This window comes from Scyliorhinus torazame, chromosome 16 (assembly GCF_047496885.1).
Source record: "Scyliorhinus torazame isolate Kashiwa2021f chromosome 16, sScyTor2.1, whole genome shotgun sequence".
In the NCBI taxonomy this organism is placed as follows: Eukaryota; Metazoa; Chordata; class Chondrichthyes; order Carcharhiniformes; family Scyliorhinidae; genus Scyliorhinus; species Scyliorhinus torazame.
The window spans coordinates 168,066,626-168,086,806 of NC_092722.1; the positions used below are offsets into that span (position 1 = coordinate 168,066,626).

The following is a 20,181-nucleotide window of genomic DNA, read 5'->3' on the forward strand; positions in this document are numbered from 1 at the left end:
ACATTGAGGGGCTAGGCCGACGCCGGAGGGATTTCCGCCCCGCCAGCTGGCGGAAATGGCGTTTGTTGCCCCGCCAGCTGGCGCGGAAATGCGGCGCATGCGCGGGAGCGCTAGCGGCCGCTGACAGTTTCCCGCGCATGCGCAGTGGGGAGAGTCTCTTCCGCCTCCGCCATGGTGGAGGCCGTAGCGGAGGCGGAAGGGAAAGAGTGCCCCCACGGCACAGGCCCGTCAGCGGATCGGTGGGCCCCGTTCGCGGGCCAGGCCACCGTGGGGGCACCCCCCGGGGTCAGATTGCCCCGCGCCCCCCCCCCAGGACCCCGGAGCCCGCCCACGCCGCCTGGTCCCGCCGGTAAATACCAGGTTTGATTTACGTCGGCGGGACAGGCAATTCCTGGGCGGGACTTCGGCCCATCCGGGCCGGAGAATCCAGCGGGGGGTCCCGCCAACCGGCGCGGCTGGATTCCCGCCCCCGCCCAATCTCCGGGAGCGGAGACTTCGGCGGGGGCGGGATTCACAGCGGCCAACGGCCATTCTCCGACCCGGCGGGGGGTCGGAGAATGACGCCCATGATTTCTGTCTTCAGTTTCTAAAGCCAAGTATTCCACACATTATCTTAACCACCTTATTAATTGCCACTTTGAAGATCTACTCACAGGTCCCTATTCTCTTGCACCCACCTCAAAATCGTACCATTTAATTGATACTGCCTCTCCATGTTGTTCTTCACAAATGCATCACCTCAAACTGATCCACATTAAATTCCATCTCCAATTTGCCTGCCCACTCACTAGACTGTCAATTACTGCCACGATCCTGCTCACTATTCACGACACTCTTGAGTTTTAATCATTGGCAAACGTCTAAATTGTACATCCAAGGCCAAATCATTTATGTACTTCAGGTAAAGCAATGGCCCTAATACTGAACCCTGAAGGACCTCTCTGTATACTTGTCTCCAGTAGGAAAAACATATTTGTGATATTTCCCGTGGTGAATAGCCTGATGATACTCAGGATAAAGTTGGTGACGCATGAAGGATGGATGCTTGAGTATGCTCCTCACGGATGACAGATTTTGACAGAAACTTATTGGAAATCAATGTCTTCAGGGGAGCAGAGAAAATAGAGAACAAAGAGAAGGTGAAACTATCAGCGCTCACTGTTATTACAGGATACGTCTAACAGCAAATTCTGGCATCTTCATATACAGTTAAGCATTGCAATCCAGAACTACTGTCAGTGATACTCTACTCCACGACAAACTATACTTTGCAGTCTTTGACAATGGAATCTATACAAGTATCAAGATATTGGCATGAACTGACACTAATTATCCACTTGTTGTGCATTAGAAAAGTTAAGGCTGCTGCATTCAGGAGAAAGCAAGCTTATAGCAGTATATTAAATGATATTAACTGTTGAATAACTGCTCTGGCCCTGAAAATTTATTTTACAAGTGTGGGGTCACACCCCCGCAAATGAAAATTAATGAAGCATATTTTTTTAAAAATATGTAGTATTTTAGCTTTTCTGTTTTTTTCTCTTTTTCCTTCGTCCCATAACCTCATTCTTATTTCATTTCCTGTACAATTATTTACATGTAATATACATATTTTTAACCTCCTGTTATATGGTCTGCAGGTCTCAATGAGGATACTACTATCCAACTGATTCAAGAGCCTCTCTTCTACCTTTTCTGTTCACAAACACCACAGATCCCCTGTAGAGGGTGCTATGTTCAAACAGACACGTTAGTAAAAGTCTCCACCTAAGAGCTCACAAAAAGGATGTAACAATTGTATGTAAGGTGAACTTCCCTTGCTGCTGAAAGCAAAATCTGGACCAATAGCATACATTTATCATATTTTTACATTTAGTCAGTGTTGTGTCTGAAGGCACGTTTGTTGTAATTCTGGTGTTGGAAATATAACCTGACCTGTTGCTGAATCATGTGGTAGCTGTACAGTGCAGGCCTTCTCATGGGCAGATGGAGCCACATGGAACAAAAACATTGAAACAAATAGTTGTATTGTTCCTCAAGAGAAAATGCAGGAATGAGATTATTATTAGTATTGGGACAGATGCTTATACACACTCAATAGGCCATGGAATCAACTGACCAATCACACACTATGGGGATGATTTCCCGCCAGTTTTCGGCAGGCGGGAACGGCGGAAGGGGCGGAAAATCGCCAGGGAGTCCCAAAACTGCTTTTATGCCAGTGAGATTTCTCCAATCGATTGTCCCCGCCCCCTCCCATGCCAGTGACTCAGTAGGGTTCCTAACATGTAATGACGGGAAGGCCATCTTAATATATTTTAAATGTAACTTCCCGCCACGTAGGAAAGTTCCCCCTCTCCCAGCGGCGTGATGTCATGTCAGCGGGGTTCACAATAAATTTTTAGACCTCGAGTAGTTTAAATGGTATAAAGTTTTATTACAGTAAACTATAATTTACAACACATGAAAGATTACTGCCAAGTCTCTCCTGTCAGGACCAAAACAGGCCGACATTATAAGAGAGACAATGGAACATGGTTTAGAGTTCTCCGCCCCCTTAATGTGGAAGCTAATTTTTGGCAGGTTTATGGGGAGTCTAATTGTTGCCACCCCGAAATCCCCAGGCTGGTTATGACAAGCATGTTCTTAAAAACAGGGAACTGGAAAACATAATCCCCTGGGGATGCACATGTATGCCGGCAGCACGGTAGCACAAGTGGATAGCACTGTGGCTTCACGGCGCCATGGTCCCAGGTTCAATTCCCTGCTGGGTCACTGTCTGTGCGGAGTCTGCATGTTCTCCCCGTGTCTGCGTGGGTTTCCTCCGGGTGCTCTGGTTTCCTCCCACAGTCCAAAGACGTGCCGGTTAGGTGGATTGACTGTGATAAATAGCCCTTAGTGACCAAAAAGGTTAGGAGGGGTTATTGGGTAACTGGGCTAGGGAGGAAGTGAGGGCTTAAGTGGGTCGGTGCAGACTCGATGGACCAAATGGCCTCTTGCACTGTATGTTCTATGTACGTATAGCCCCTGGGAACATGGTCATGCCCAGCTAGTACATTGGCTCTGCCTCCTGGCACTTCCCTTGGAATTTTTCCCTCTGGGAACAATGCCAAGGAGAAGTGCTGGGGAGGAGGGTAGGGTTCCATTGGTGAGGTTGAGGAGGGGAGGGGTGGAATTTTGTGTCCTGGGAAGGGGGAAGGTGGTTCAGTGGTTCCATGTTGTTGTGGGGGATGGGGATGTCCTGGGGTGATCTTTAAAAAATGTTTTATATCAGGGTGCCCTCTCAGGATCCTACGTTTCTGGCTGTGTGTGTGTGGGGGGTGGGGGGGGGGGGGTGGGGAGGCGTCCTGGTTCCCTCCTTCTGTTTCTGTTTCAGTGTTTAGAAATTTGGTGGGAAAGGCCACCTGCACAGCTGGCGGGCTACACACAGCTTTTTCCAACCAAGTTGGCACTTTGGGGAGGAACATCGGCGAATTCCACCCTCGGTAGTGTCATGATATCCACATCAGCATATTTTGGTGCAATCACACACACACTGGTGGACAGGCAGTTGGACCAACTAGCACACACATCACGTTGCAGCCAATCACCAGTGAGAGCACACGCACTATAAAACAGGGAACACCACAGTTCCTGCTCATTCTACCAGGAGATAGCTCAGAGCACAGAACTCACAGAGTGCCACTCAGACATAGACCATGTGCTGAGTGCCTCAATAAGATAGTGCTAGGGCTGGGTCCACAGGTTAGCTGGTGAAGCACGTACCCAAGCCAGTAGTTAGTTGTTATCGTTGTTCAGACAATAAAACAGAGTTGTACCATCTACAGCCGTGCTGGATCATTTGTGCATCAGAACACCCAACACGACAGGTAGTGAATAAACAGATAAAAGTAACAACTGAGTTATAAGTCTCTGAGTCTCTTCAAAATGTTTAAAGGTGAGTGAAATCCCCATTTCAGAGAGAGTGAATGGAACACAATGGGCTGGATTCTCCGCAGCCCCGTGCCGGAATCGCGTTTGGTGTGGGGGCGGAGAATCGACTTTTACGCCCGAATCGGGCCCGCCGCCACTCCCGCGATTCTCCGGTCCCGACCGGCCGAGCTCCCAACGACGTTGTTCTAACCACGCCTGACTGGTGGTGACACATGCACGGCGGCTGCGGGAGGGTGGGCCTTATGGGTGGCCGGGGCAGCGATCGGGCAGGTCGGATGAAGCGGCGCGGGGCTGATCGGGGGCACCTTCTTCCTTCATGCTGGTCTGCGGCCCGAGTCCGCCATGGCGCTCAGTGCGGCTGCTGGATGCCGCCGCCACGTGCATGCGCGGACTCAGAATGGGAAGTGCGGGGGCCCGTACCCGGAGCCAAAGCTGCGTGAAGGTCCCCAGGTCCCTGCTAGCTCCCTACAGGTAAGTGAGTTGCTTTTCTTTCAGGAACGTCTGGAGTAAAATGCCAGCGTTTTTACGCCGGCGTGGGGACATAGCCCCATTTTTGGAGAATCCAGCCCAATTAGTCAATGACAATGAACACAAGGTCAAGTAATAACCTCCTTATTTTAGGGAAATCATCAACTTTCAACTTGGCAGACGAGTTTAATAACCAAATAATAGATATGAATAGTCCATGAGAAAACAGACATAGTTGAAGCTATCTTGTATTAAATTTGTTTGAATACAGTGATGCTGAGAAGTAAAGTAATTGAGAAATTTGGGTATCAAGTAAAGACCCAGAATAACGAATACTACCGAGAATGCTATTCTGATAAAATAATCAAAAATTGTATTGCACCAAGCTTGGTAAAAGGTGCAGATTATGGGAACATGGAAGGAATGAGGGAGATAAAGAGTTCCAGACTCCACTTTTCTTCTGCTATTTTTCATTCCTTATTTTTTGGAATCGGCGGTTAGTCACGATGGACATTATTCCAAATTGATTTAAAATGGACTAAGTGTACATTAGAGTGTCTGTGGCCTTAACAAAACAAAGAGCTGAATTTCACCATGGGCATTTGGATCCTGACGTCAAGGTGAAAAGCAGGTCCCGGGACCACTTGCTGGAGCGGGACCAGTGCGCCCAATCAGAGGGCCAGCAGCTCTGAAGCCTGAGTGCCACTGGGTGAGATGGGTGCCGCTGACGCAGGCCAAAGACATTGAGGGTGCCTCAACATACAGGTGCCCTCAATTTGTTGTGTAAGAATTAAAATTAGTGGGCTGAGAATGGTAGGCTCAAGAGCGGAACTCCTCCAGAGATTCATTGAGGCCACAGGAGGCTGGGTTTGATGCCTGTTATCTCCTCTTTGAGTCATGGAGCCTTTAGTTTCAATAGACTCCAGAGTATTGCAGCGAGTCTATCTCCACAAATCCAGAAAATGCCATCAGCATGGTCAAATGGACCCTAAATAAGACCTGTTTACAAATAGGCTGCCCGCATCCATGGAGTGGGTGGCCGATCCTCCTCCTGCCCACTGCTAGGCAATGTCTCCAGTGGCAAGACAGCATCACCATGGCTGCTCAGTATTTTACTAGCTCCTTGTTCCGTTCTAGCCACACTGAGGCCAGTAAAGTGCAGCCCCAAATTGTCTTTTTCAACATTTGCAACAGCATTTTCTGTTTGCAATGTAGCTGGGAGGGTCTGTTCTCCCCCACCTATTGTTAGTTCTGTGACTTGCAGAGATTTTTAGAGTTAGTTTTATTTTAGAATATGACTTACATATTGACTTTTTTAGGTGGATCCCATTCCTGACGGAAGCTTCAAACAAATGGTTCCTTGTATAGATAGAGGGACACAAAGAATAGGGGAGGGAGGGAAAGTATTATAAAATAAGCAAAGTTAAACCTGGAGAATGAAGAAAAGGTGAACAATGCCGAGAGTAGTCATAGAAAGTGTGTTAATAAGAAGCATTTGCACATTACAAAAACACTTAGCATCCATGGAAAAAGGAGACGCAAAACATGAGGAATTGTTCAATAAAGTTTAAGATCATTTCTTAAGCCTTTAAAAAATGAGAGAGAAACTGGAAAAGACACTCATTCTTAAAAGAAAATCAAGCACTCCTAGTAAAGTTATATAATCACACGAGCAACTGTGATGATGGAGTCCCTCCAGCACATTTACTGAGCAAAGTAACAGTTCTCATTACACTAGCTTGCTGCCTCTCAAATGAGTGCAATATTCTAGTATCGATAAATCTTCCTCGCAGCCTGTTCCAGCTACGGATCGCCCAACAATATTTTACAATGGTAGACAGGTGACACACTGACTTGCTGCTCCTGTCTATATCAAGTATTATTTTGTGTTTACTTTCTCTGAAGATGACATTCCATAAATCTCCCCTTGAAATACCCTTTTAAGTGAGTAAAGGCACCTAGCTCATCAAATTGTTTTTCAGAACTCTTCCTTTTGAAAGATCAGCCTTGCTACTCCCCTTTAGCACCTCTATAGCTCGATTGCCTCTCTCATGGTGGGGTAACCAATTTTCCAGGTGTAGCCTGGTCAGGTCACTGTACACCATGAATCTAACTGATTTTTATTACAGCTTTATTTACAGTCGTGATTGTCACCTGACACCACCAACATGATGAGTATCGAATAAACTAATGCTCCATGTGAAGTCCTTTCCAAGATTTCTGTCTTGGTGAGTTACATCTCATTCATGAAGCACACAAACAGTTTTAAGTGCAGTGTGCATTACATTGAATTTGTCCTTCACGAGTCACTGATTAGCCAAGGTGCAAAACCAAAATCTTGTGCTTGATGCCATCTGAAAATCAACTATTTTCCATTGAGCCAGAAATTCTGTTTTCCAGGAACATGAGAGGTCCCACAATGGACTTCTGTAATGCTCCTCATTCCTTTTACCAAGATCTTTTCTGATTGCTAGCTGCTTCCTTACTTTAGGCCAGTCATTAATCCCCATTCCTTCTTTCCTTTGATACCCTTTAGCCTTAGTTTATAAAGAAATCTCTTGCATTAGAACATATGGAACACACAGTGCAGAAGGAGGCCAATCGGCCCATCGAGTCTGCACCGACCCACTTAAGCCCTTACTTCCACCCTATCCCCGTACCCCCTCCTAACCTTTTTGATCACTAAGGGCAATTTATCATGGCCAATCTACCTAACCTGCACGTCTTTGGACTGTGGGAGGAAACCGGAGCACCCGGAGGAAACCCACGCAGACACGGGGAGAACGTGCAGACTCCGCACAGACAGTGTCCCAGCGGGGAATCGAACCTGGGACCCTGGCGCTGTGAAGCCACAGTGCTCGCCACTTGTGCTACCGTGCTATTGTACTTTGAAGCCTAGTTATACTACGGTGGGCAGATTTCCCTTCATAATTTGTTATGACATCATCTCAAATAAGTCAAATAGATCAAGCAAAGCCTCCTGAAACTATGCTGGTTGTCAATTATTGTGCTATTTTCATACAGATGTCTTTCCATCTTGCTCAGCATTGTTGATTTTATTCATTTTCTTATATTGAAGTCACCAACTTTATTACCACAAGATCAAATATGGGAAATATATGGCTTGATTATAGCCTGATAGAACCTCCCACTTCTCAGTCACTCCTTAATCCATCGGCGCTTCAAAAATGTTTTACCTTGTCCGACAAATACTCTGTAATACGTTCATTCAGGTGAGGTGAGAGTGACTGCCCTTGAAATCAAGACAGCTTGTGGCTGAGTGTCCTCGCAAAATTAAAGTCAATGGGAATTAGGGAAAACCTCACCATTGATTGATGTCATTCCTTGCGTAAAGGAAGATGGATGTTGTTGTTGAAGTTTAATAATCTCAGCCCCAGGATATCATTGCAGAAGTTCTTCAGGGTAATGTCCCAGGCCCATTAACTACCTGTAGATGCTTCATCAATGACCTTCTCTCCATCATAGTGTCAGACGTGGGAATGTTCGTTGATGATTAGACAATGTTCAGTACCATTCATGACTCTCTCAGACACTGAAGCAGTCCATGGACAACATTCAGTCTCAGGCTGACAAGTGAGAAGTAACAGTGACGTCACACAAGTGCAAGACAATGACCAGCTCCAACAAGAGAGAATCTAACCATCTTCCCTTGATATTCAATGGCATTACCATCGCTGAATCCTGCACTGGGGATTACCATTGACCAGAAACTGAACTGGACTAGCCATATAAATACTGTGGCTACAAGAGCAGGTTAGAGGCTGGGAATTCTGGACCGAGTAACTCACCTCCTGACTCCCCAAAGCCTGTCCACCATTTATAAGACACGAGTCAGGAGTGTGATGAAAGAATCCTCATTAGCCTGGATGAGTGCAGCTCCAACAAGACTTAAGAGGCTCAACACAATCCAGGAAAAAGCAGACCCCTTGATCGTCATCCATCCACCATTTAAACATTCAATCCCTCCACCACCAATAAATAGTGGCACAAGATGTACAGAAGCATCTCACCAAGGTCTTCAACCGCACTTTCCAAACTTGTGGCCTCCACCACCTGGAACGACAGGGGCAGCAAATGCTGGAAGATCACCACCTGGAAGTTCCCCTCCAAGCCACACACCATCCTGACTTGGAAATACATTGGCGTTTCTTCACAGTCGCTCGGCCAAGATCTTGGCAATCCCTCCCTCACAGCACTGTGAACCAGCACCAGGTAGACTGCAGCAGTTCAAGCAGACCGCTCACTACCAACTTCTCAAAGGAAGTTAGGGGTGTACATCAAATGCTGGCCCAGCCAGCGACACACAAAACACATGAGAGAATAAGAAGAAAATTCTGGTGAAGTTGTTTCAACATAGCTGAAACCTCTAATGTGAAAATATATTCCATTGAAAGAATTTCAGGTTTGTTATTGCGGTGTGCAAATCATAAAAATAACAACCATTCTCACTTATATAGCATCCTTAATGTAAAAGGTTCCGAGGCACTTTACCGGAGTGATATCAAACCAAATCCAACACCAAGCCACATAAGGAGATATTAAGAAAGAATAGCAAAAGCTTGTTGAAAGAGAAAGGTTTTAACATCTGTTTTTAAAGAGAGGAGAGAGAGAGGTAGAGAGACAGTGGAGTTTAGGGAGGAATTCCAGACAATAGGAACAATTAGGTGAAGCTACGGCTGCCACTGAAGGCGTAATCAAAATCAATGCTGGCCAAGAGGCTAGAATTGGAGTAACACAGAGATGTGAGAAGGTTGTAGGGCTGGAGGAGGTAAAGAGATGGAAAAGGATGAGGTTAAGAAAGGTTACAAAACGAGGGTTCGAACTTTAAAATGGAAGTGTTGCAGGAGCCAATGAAGGTTTATCGTGGGCGGCACGGTAGCACAAGTGGCGAGCACTGTGGCTTCACAGCACCAGGGTCCCAAGCTCGATTCCCGGCTTGAGTCACTGTCTGTGCGGAGTCTGCACATTCTCCCCATGTCTGCGTGGGTTTCCTCCAGGTGCTCCGGTTTCTTTCCACAATCCAAAGACATGCAGGTTAGGTGGATTGGCCATGCTAAATTACCCTGAGTGTCCAAAAAGGTTAGGAGGGGTTATTGGGTTACGGGAATAGGGTGGAAGTGAGGGTTTAAGTGGGTCGGTGCAGACTCGATGGGCCTCCTTTTGCACTTTGTGTTCTATGTTCTATGGCACCAGATGAGTTACTGATAAGCAGGACTTAGTGTGAGGTAGGGGGTGCAATTCTCCCATCGGGAGTCTAAGTGCCGATGCCGGAGTGAAAACCGGAGTGTTTCACTCCGGCGTCGGAGCCCGCTCCCAGCCCCCTATTCTCCCGCCCCGGGGGATTGGAGCGGGGTCGCATCATTTACGCGCGCCGGGCCTTGGTGCCGCGTAAAAGCGGCGCCGCGTAAATGACGCAGCCGGCGCCCCGTAAATGATATCACCCGCACATGCGCGGTTTCCGTCCTCCCCGAGAGCGCCCCGCAAGAAGATGTCGGATGGATCTTGCGGGGCAGCGTAAGAAAGGTGGTCCTCCTTCAGAGAGGCCGGCCCGCAGATCGATGGGCACCGATCGCGGGCCAGACCCCATCGGAGGCCACCCCCGGTGCAGGAACACCCCTCCCATCCCACAGGCCTCCCCCCCAGCGTTCCCGTGCTGTTCCCGCCGGCAGCAACCCGGTGTGGACAGCGCCGGCAGGAACCCGTCATATTGGGCAGGCCGCTCGGCCCATCCGGGCCGGAGTATCGACGCTTGCCCGTTGCAAACGGTGAGCGGCGATTCTCCCAGCGGCCAGCCGTGATTCTCGCCGCGCGGATTTGGAGGGGGTGGGAGAATCGCGTGCGGGCGTCGGGGCGGTGTGGCAGGACAGGCGCGCCCCCTGGCAATTCTCCCACCCGGCGTGGGGGGGGGGGGGAGAATTCCGCCCAGGATATCAGCCGCAGGGTTTGTGTGAGCTCAGGTTTATGTAGCAATGAAGATGGGCAGTCAGCCAAAATTAGCCTTTAATCAGCTACAGTCATGAAGTATACAGTGAATGTAAAAATGGTCATATGGGTAACAATGGAGAAATTGTGAATGAAACAGTTAATACACTAACACCCACCTATTCACTTCTAATAAATAATTTACGTTGATAACCTGATGGGTTTCTATTTGCTTCTTTATGGTCTCAACTGCTGGGTTTTGAAATATCTCCTGTGTCAACCTCTCCTGCAGTTTTAAGTAACGCCTTGCTTGTTATCGAGGTTTTATGTTGCTAGGTATTGCATGTTGTTTGGTCAAGTGTTGTCATTTTAATGTGATGTAATTAATGTACATAATCAAGGTAGAAGAATCAAAATTCTTGCCTTTTCACGCCCTCAAGCTTTTAATTTTAAAAGATGATTACATGCGCTGCTTTCAAAATATATCGCCTAAATATTGCAACTCTGCCCAACACCGTCATAGCTGCAGTTGAGTGGGAATCACTATCAGCCAGGGCTGAAATGATCCTGATCACAGTAGGTTTCTGGGGTCAGGATATTTGAATACAGTCATCACTATGGTATTATAACTGCCAGTACTGCAAGGGTTAATGAAGTGGAGAGTAGCCACTAGAGAGAACTACAGTTACAATTATATAAGGCAGTGATGCTAAGCCTTGTGGGAGAGTTTGTATAAGAGTTAGACAATGAGAGTCTGCAGTACAGATAGTGTGAGTACAGATCATAGTTTAAACCAGTAGTGAGATTAGCTTTAGATGAGTGTAGTTTAGATGTTATTGGTATTCTTTAGGAGTACCTGGTGAATTCAAGTTAGTAGTGTTAATAAATTTACAGCTTTGTTTAAGTTCAAGCTATTTTGTGGTCTTTGTAAACACTAAGCCAACCATCCTGAAATAAGCAACATAAAGAACAGCACAATCACTAGTGCCAACATGGGCAAGCACATCATTGCAAGAAACGCATTTGAACAAAATGTGCTATTGCCAACCTTTGTTCACTTCAAAGCCAGCAGGACCAGCTACCACATGCTCAAGATCTTCAAACTAGCTCTCTTTTACAGAGGGATGATTGCATTGCAACTGCGTTCAGGCCAAGATACTGTTTTGTGGAGCCCTTCTCCACCATTCATACGTACTACATGCCTTCATTTTCCCAGCCTCCCATACACTAGGGTGGCATTGGTCCATTCGTCGAAGTAGTGCTCAGCAGCGGGTGATGGCATTCCATTAGAACATAAAACATACAGTGCAGAAGGAGGCCATTCGGCACATCGAGTCTGCACCGACCCACTTAAGCCCTCACTTCCACCCTATCCCTGTAACCCAATAACCCCTCCTAACCTTTTTTGGACACTAAGGGCAATTTAGCATAGCCAATCCACCGAACCTGCATGTCTTTGGACTGTGGGAGGAAACCGGAGCACCCGGAGGAAACCCACGCAGACATGGGGAGAATGTGCAGACTCCGCACAGATAGTGACCCAGCGGGGAATTGAACTTGGAACCCTGGCACTGTGAAGCCACAGTGCTATCCACTTGTGCTACCATGCTGCTCCATTTCCTTTTTGCATACCAAGTGTCCATGAGGTAGATGGAATTCCCACCCAGTGCCGGAATTCCCTGGCTGTGATCCCTGGTAATAATGGGAGCCACCCCATTTCTCAGCCTCACTAGTCTATCGTTGGATTTCTGTTCCCAGTATATTGCTGGCTTTGAACAAATGTATGGCTTATTGTAAGATATTAAAAACTTAATACATACACGATACTGTTGTCTCCTGTTTCGAAATATCTTTCTTCTCTTTACAGATGCTGACTGACTTGTCCATTTGAAGCAATTTCTCTTTTGAGTCTCTATAGTGGCCAAAATAGAGTGGCACCGTGAAATAATCTCATTTAATCTTTGCTGCCAAGTGAGTTCAATGTTACAGCAATCAACCTTATAAGATGTAATTTGTCCTGGTTCATATTTTATGTTGTCTAGACTGATTAATCGTCACAGCAGACAACATAGCGGCTGAAACATGATGACGTGGCTCTGTTAAACTATATGAAGTACTCTGAGATTTGCATCCTACACTAATCATTGTGCATATATTTCATATTTAACTAGCTCATTAATGCATGTACTCACATACAGTTGTGTTGACTAATGGTCAAGATAAATCATACTTAGCATCTTCAGGTTGAATTTAATGGCACAGTTCGGGACAGTGATACAAGTTCAGAAGGAATCTGCCAGGCATAAGTAAGCAGTGGCTTCTTATAAATTAAGTGGTGTAGGTACTCTGCAGCGAAGGATACAGGCATCAATGCAAAGCCATATATCACAAACATTGTCTGTTGCACCTTGCATAATACTTTAGCTAATATTATGTGATGTATTCATTGTACGTGTAAAATATAAAAGGGCTGCATTATGAGCTCATCTTCCTTTATCATCAAGCCCTACGGTGGGTCTCGGACCCAGAGCTTCTGGGTTAGAGGCAAGTGTAGCCATCTGGGATGGCCTCTTTCAGTATATAAAATGGACACTCCCAGAGCATACAGGGAAAAATGGACAATGCAAAACAACAAGCAGGCACAGAGCCTGAATGTATATTTGGAAGACAGACTGTAGACGGAACCAAAACCCTGGGCCGATTTACATATTGATGGCCCATCTCCGAGAATCAAAGAACTAGTGCTCAGGTGGCCGATCCTGTCCCAGACATTCTGGCGCCACTACCCCAGCAAGAAGACACAAACAAAGCAAGGCCAACGGCCACTTAGGACACACCCAGCCATCAAGGCACCCGCCCCTTTATTGGCTCAGATCGATGGCAGTGATCAAGAAGCTGTCCAATTAATTGGAACCAAATTTCAGGCCCCCCCTAAAAGCGCGTGAAGCCCCTCTGAGTATAAGAAGGAACCCCCGCCAAAGGTTCACTCTCTTGCATTTGGCTCTCAAGCGGAGAGACCCTTCCACCAGCATCACCAGAAGCAAGTAAGTTCAAGTTCAACGCTCACTACCAGACGGACGACCTTAGCTGTACTCCTGTTACCTCTTCGAACCCAACAGCCTCAGATCCGAACAACGGCCATTATTCCTCTGACCTAAGTGGGCATTCGAAGTTAAGTATAGGTGTTAGTGATAGATGTAGTTTAGCCTGTAGTGTTATTGTGCATGAGTAAATCATACTGTGTGTAAATAAAGTAGTATTGACTTTGAACTAAACCTTGTGGCGGTATCGAGAGATACCTGGCGACTCTGAAAGCATACTCATAATTAGGATTAAGAAAGGCGAACTTATTAACCACCATATTTATAGCAAATAAATATAGCAACACAGGGACACTACCCACGACACCACAAGACGTCCAGTATCCCCTGTGTCTGTCCTTAATGTTTCCACATTCCCTTCCCCACTCTCTTTATCTCAGTTAACTTTCTTGCTATCCCTTGCATTACCTTCTCCCAGTCTGCACCTCTTTAATAATAATCGCTTATTGTCACAAGTAGGCTTCAATGAAGTTACTGTGAAAAGCCCCTAGTCGCCACATTCTGGCGCCTGTTTGGGGAGGCTGGTTCGGGAATTGAACCGTGCTGCTGGCATTGTTCTGCATTACAAGCCAGCTGTTTAGCCCACTGTGCTAAACCAGCCCCTTGCTAAATCAGCCCCTTAATACTTCACTTTTGTCAGTGTGTTGCTTTATTTCACTCTCCTTTAAATTTTGACTTTGCCTTGTATTTGTGATAACGTTTTCTTCCATATGATAGTGGGCTGGATTCTCCGGTCCCCCAGCCCTGTGTTTCTCTGTGACGTGTTGTCCCCTGGAGGCGGGATTCTCTACTCCTGCCACTTGTCAATGATATTTACCATTGAGGCCAGCCCATGCTGACGGGGAACCAACGGGCAGGGATGCGCTGTCGGCGGAGTCAGTAAATCGTAACAGCCAGAGAATTCCAATCACTACCACTCACCTCATTGGTTACTTAATTACACAAATGGGACTTTTGGTCTGGATATTAGTCTGAAGGTGAACTCTGCACTTGGCTGTTGTGAAGCTGAGAATCCCAGAAATATGTCCAAACGTCCTACGGAATATTATTGACGAGGGAGAAAATGGTGGTTTGTGGGAGATTCCTTTGTGTGGTGCGGGGGGGGGGGGGGGGGGGGGGGTGGAGGGGGCGGCGGGAGGGTGGCTGGTGTGGAGCAGAGAGATTATGGGAAGTTGTTTGTGTTTCAAGGAGATGCGACTGAGCTTACTGGGCACTTTGTTGGGTCTGGAGGCAGCACTCCTCAAGACGTGCTGTAAAAGGTAATCACCTCATGGATTCAGCAATCTCACCCCCCAGGGGCCCAAGAAACGCAGTCGCAACTGATTAAAAATAGAATTCCTGTAAACATTAAGGTGCACAGCCTGATTATGATATTTAAATATCTACTCTACTTCCCAAAAGTGGACTGGTCACTCGTCCCTCACCCAACTTCCAGTAACATCCAAAATGTTGTCCAGACTTTTTTACATTTTCAACTTGACACCATTCCAAACCAGCCTTTTATGGGAATCAAGGTTCAGCCATTTTACTCTCAGAGGGATGTACCGGTTTCGTATTGTGCCAAATATTTCTTTGATTATCTTCCACTCTTTCTTCGTAACCAGATTTCAGCCCAGATTCCAGCGGTCAATCTATGCCTCAACTCTTCAAAGTTAAAGCCTCGACTTGTGATTCCCCCTTCCCACTTGTGGTGGTATGTATTAGGGGTAATACGGTACACCACGTGTCGACAGGCTATTGGTGGAGGGATGCCAGGTCCTGATAGGATCTGCCACCTACTGGACTCCACCCAGAAATGCCGGTATAAGAACCCAGCTTTTCCCTGCATTTCCCTCAGCAGCTGCATTCTGTAACCACGCTGCTGGGGATAAAGTTTGCCTTAATAAAGCCTTCAATTGACATTACCTCAACCTGCCTCGCGTCATATTGACGGTGCTACACCACTCTCAATCTAAATGTCAAAATGTTCCTGTCACCAGCATCGATTGCCGTTCTGTGCATACAATCATTTGACAAAAGATGTAAAATATTCTAACTAACTGAACATTTTATGCCAAAATGAATGTGAAATACACACCCATATAAAAAAAATCAACCCTTAACTTTTATAATAAAACAGGAAATGACTGGAAAATATGTTGCCTGTCAAATGATTTGTGTTGCGAACCAGTGAATTCTTATCTTTAGACACATGTGCAAATTGAAATGCAGAAGGAGAACTGAAATAGGAATTGAAAGATTTAGTGCTGAGATTCTCATTGAAATCTATAAAAATACTACGATATCTTGCATGTTTTTGAGAGAACAGATGGAAATGGATTATGTATTTTTGTCGTTTGACTTTTTTTTATATTCATCACTCTAAGGGAAGGCAAGATGCAATCAAAGTGAGGAAGTGGTCAGTAAAGGCCTGAGAAATCAGATAGATAGAGCTGCTGATCAACAGTGATCTCTGCAGGGGTTCATCAAGGAAGTGTCTCAGCCCAAACATTGTCAGCTACTTTGTCAAAGAGTTTGGAGCTCTTGGAGCTTTGTTCCATCTTTAGTTCAGTAGCAGAGCTGCTCGCTGATGGTTTCCCAGCTCCATTCAAAGCTCCACCAACTCAATAACTCATCAGATTATTACCACAAAGAAGGGCAAGATTAACAATGTTCAAGTTTTCCTCCAAGCGGGCGGCACGGTAGCACAGTGGTTAGCACTGTGGCTTCACAGCGGCAGGGTCCCAGGTTCGATTCCCGGCTGGGTCACTGTTTGTGCGGAGTCTGCACGCTCTCCCTGCGTCTGCGTGGGTTCCCTAAGGGTGCTCCAGTTTCCTCCGACTAGTCCCGAAAGACGTGCGAGATCGGTAATTTAGGCATTCTGAATTCTCCCTCTCTGTACCCGAACAGGCTGTCGGAATGTGGCGACTAGAAGGTTTTCACAGTAACTTCATTGCAGTGTTAATGTAAGCCTACTTGTGACAATAAAGATTATTATTATTATTATTATTATTATTATTAAGTGACATACCATTGAGGAATTCCTTAGTCGGAGCACCCTTGCCAAAATCTCGACAGCAGTTCATTGAGAACTATAACTGCCCTCTCAGACTATAATTATAAAAATGTAATGTATAAAAATGTAATGAATTCAGCCTTTCTAGCATCACCCACATTAAATGAACAATTTTTTGGAAGTCAAATATTGTCATCGTTGCAGGGAATTCCTGAATTTTTTAAATTATGTTTACAAATTTTGGGATTCCATTTTTCCATGAAATGATTAACCAATGTCTTTGGTTAATGTCTTTGGACATAATTAGACACTGCGAGGTGGTGCAGGGGTTGGTCACAAAACCACTCATCAATGGTGAAATAAGGGGTTGCCGAGGAGATTATTACTTTCCACTCCCACGCTAACCAGCTGTCCTCTTTCAGTTATTTTTAGAAGAGTGGAATGTCGTGGCATAAGATTAAATGAGATTAACACTGCAAATTTACTGGCGCTAAGAAGAAATTCCCATTTTTTTTGTGTCTAAAAGAAAAGGATGAGGAAGAGGAAGGGCCAAAGATATATACCGGCCAGGGGATGGGGGCGGGGGGAAAGGTTTGCTGCAGAGGTAATGGTGTGAGTGTGACAATAAAAACCATTGCGGGAGATAAGAGTGAGAGCAGGCAAGAACAGTAGAACAGACACAAGACACTTGGGGGAGGAGGGTGGAGCCGATGGTGTCATAAGTTGCAGGAAGGATAAGGATGCAATGTACACCTTGGTCCCAGAGAATGTCAGAGGTAGCACCAGTTTATGGGATTTGGAGAGGGTGGGAAGGTTTACAGAATCCCTACAGTGCAGAAGGAGGCTATTCGGCCCATCAATTTGCAGTGTTAATCTGCACCGACCCTCCGAAAGAGCACCATACCTAGGCTCACCCACCCTATCCCTGAAACTGACCTGACCTCCATACTTTGGGACACTAAAGAGCAATTGAGCATGGCCAATCCACCTGACCTCCACACCTTTGGAGGAAACTGGAACACCCGGAGAAAACCCACGCAGACAAGGGGAGTACGTGCAGATTCCAGGCCGGAATTGAATCCGGGTCCCTGGTGCTGTGAGGCAGCAGTGCTAACCTCTGTGCCACAGTTATTAAGGATGATGGGGTCAAGCATGTATTATCTTAAGAATGAGCTGATGACAGCAGCTCTGAAAGGTAAGGAGACCGACCAAATGGAAAGAGAATCATTTCCAATGTCAGCTGGCTTGAACCAGTGTGATTGTCACTTTTAAACCACTTCCCCCTTCCACATCATTACTAATTTAAACAATTCTACTTAGATGCCTTGTAAATCCCTGATCGCCTGTAAAAGTTCATCAGAGTTCTCTTTCACATCCTTAGTTTATTTCATTCTTCTTCTATTCTTTTGTAATAGAATTAGTGGACAATGCTGCAGAGTTTAGCATCCAAACAAACAGAAAGAAAAAGAAAATGCTTAATAGATTTACTGACATTGTTTTCTGAAAAAGACACAAAAGGATTAATAGCAGCGTATTAAACATGCAATGTAAAGCAAAACAAAGACGACATAACCTCAAATCCTTTTTCTGAGTTCTGAGTAGGGAAATTATAAAATTACATAGGAATTACAAATGGAAATAGACCATTCGGCCCATTCAATCCATGATAATGTCCATCACCCACGAGCTGTAGTCCTCTCTCAGTCCTGTTCCCATAATCCCTCGATTTTCTTTTCATACTAACACCTGGTTCAACATTGGTGTGCCTCAATCACTAACTCCTGTCGGGCATTCCAAAGCCTTGCAGTAAGTCTGTACAAATGATTCTCCTGTTTCTATGTCCTAAATGTCTTGCATCTTCTATCTATGTCCCCTTGTGTTGAACCCTTCAGTCACTGAAAACAGTTTGTTTCTATCCACTCTCATGAATGCTTCATAATTTTGCACATTTCTATCAAATCACCCATTATATGATGAAAACAATCGCAGGAAATCATCAAGGACAGTCTGATTTATTGTTGACCCTACCTCTCGTGTCAAAGACAGTGCAGCTCTGCCTGAGAACCAAGTAAGAAAGTCAATTGGGTTTCATCTGCAGGGCAATTATAAAGTAACATCTGGAGGTCAAGAAACATGGTCCACAAACTCACATAGTGAGCTGTCAGAAAGTAGAATGGTCTATCCGTATTGTGTACATTAGAAAGCTCTTCCATTATTGTTTGCTCTGTTGATCATTACCTGTACTTATAAAGTTTAACTGAGCCACCAAATCATCCCATAACCTTTGTGGAATTCCAGAGATTTATCCTCCTGTTTTCTTGGAACAATAATCATTGTTTCTAGATTATTGCAAAAGGTCAGAATGAGATAACCACCACACTTATCTTTTGACAGGGATGTTGGCAGATGGAACTGATCTGCTAGGGTTCCTTCCTATAGGTTCTGATGTTAACCTACTCTTCTGCGAAGGTATGAAGAACACTAGCCAGAAACCAATGGGGTTCTTCTTTAAATGTGTGGATAGGGTTTGGACAAGTTATCGGGGCCTGGCTGCTGTTTTAACAGAGTACAGCCCTCATTGCTGGGTCTCACCTATCCATGATGACCACCTCCATCCTGTCGCCACTGATCACAGTCTATCCCTCCCCAACTCCGCCCACCCAGTACCAGCGAAGTTCCTTTGATCTATGGTGCTGGGCTGCTCAGACCTGACTTTCTGCTCATGTTTCTGCTTCCAATCTGTTTTGAGTGTAAATCAAACTCGGCCTATCCAGATGAAGCCCTGGAGTTAAACTGCTGAGGTCAGAACAGTTTATCACCCTGTCTTTTAGCCACTTGGGCCCATGCTCTGAAATTGCCTCCCTAAACCTGTCTGCTGTCTCCTGACTTCCCTTTTCTGTTTTAAGATCCTCTTTACAATCCACCGATTAGTTAGAACTTTTGCTCGATTTTCTTAATATCTCCTTTCTATTGGGCATTCAGTATCTATTTTCTTCCACAAGCATTCGTTAAGGTCGTAATTTCCCTAAAGGTGCCATATAAATGCAAGTTGTTGTTGTTTGCCGAGATGTTGCTCATGTTGGCTTGGTCGACGCTAAGCAAAATTAGTCAGCTAACGTATTTACAAAGGACTGCTGCTCTGCCAACTGGGTTTCTGATGGCAGTGGGTTTTGACACTTGGGGCAGGATTTTCCGGCCTCCCGCTGCGTGTTTCTCGGCTGCGTGAGGTGGCATGCCATTGGCTGGTAGTGGAATTCTATGCTCCCGCCGCCGTCAAGGGGAATTCCCATTGAAGCCAATCCACACCAGGAAACCCATGGGCAAGGGTGTGGTGCCAGCGGGACCAGAAAATCCTGCCACCAACGAACCACCAGAGTCTTCTGGCTTTGGTTGATGATCCAAGAAGTAAAAGATTCTGGAATTCTCTGACAAGCAGCCTGAACATGAAATGACTAATGTTTACCGCAACAAAACTCTGATGGTAGAAGAAATACTTGCCGGGCTATCAGGGAAGGGCAGAGGAATGAGGCAAATTGGATAGCTCTTTCAAAGAGCCAGCACAATTATGATGGGCCAAATGGTCTCCTTCTATGCAATGTCGCTGCATGATCGTCTGATGTGTTTCCATTCACAATGCTATGGTAAACGTTTTTTGTCAAAGAATTTTTAAAAACTAGTTCATTGCCTAGTTCTCAGACTCTGAATGCCCTTTATCTGGTAAGATCATTGTGATTCCAAGCT

General features: G+C 45.7%; 1 protein-coding gene across 3 annotated transcripts in view; it reads right to left on the bottom strand.

Moving 5' to 3' along the window:
• The window catches only part of ablim1b (actin binding LIM protein 1b), a 521,461-nt gene that overhangs the window by 289,643 nt on the left and 211,637 nt on the right, over positions 1 to 20,181 (bottom strand). Inside the window, exon 2 of one of the 3 annotated variants that reach the window (XM_072479453.1) lies at positions 12,165 to 12,256. The exons of the other annotated variants lie outside the window; for them this stretch is intronic. Within the exon in view, the coding sequence (XP_072335554.1) occupies positions 12,165 to 12,231 (67 nt within the window). The 5' untranslated portion in view covers positions 12,232 to 12,256. The remainder of the gene's footprint in view (positions 1 to 12,164; positions 12,257 to 20,181) is intronic. 3 annotated transcript variants of the gene reach the window in all.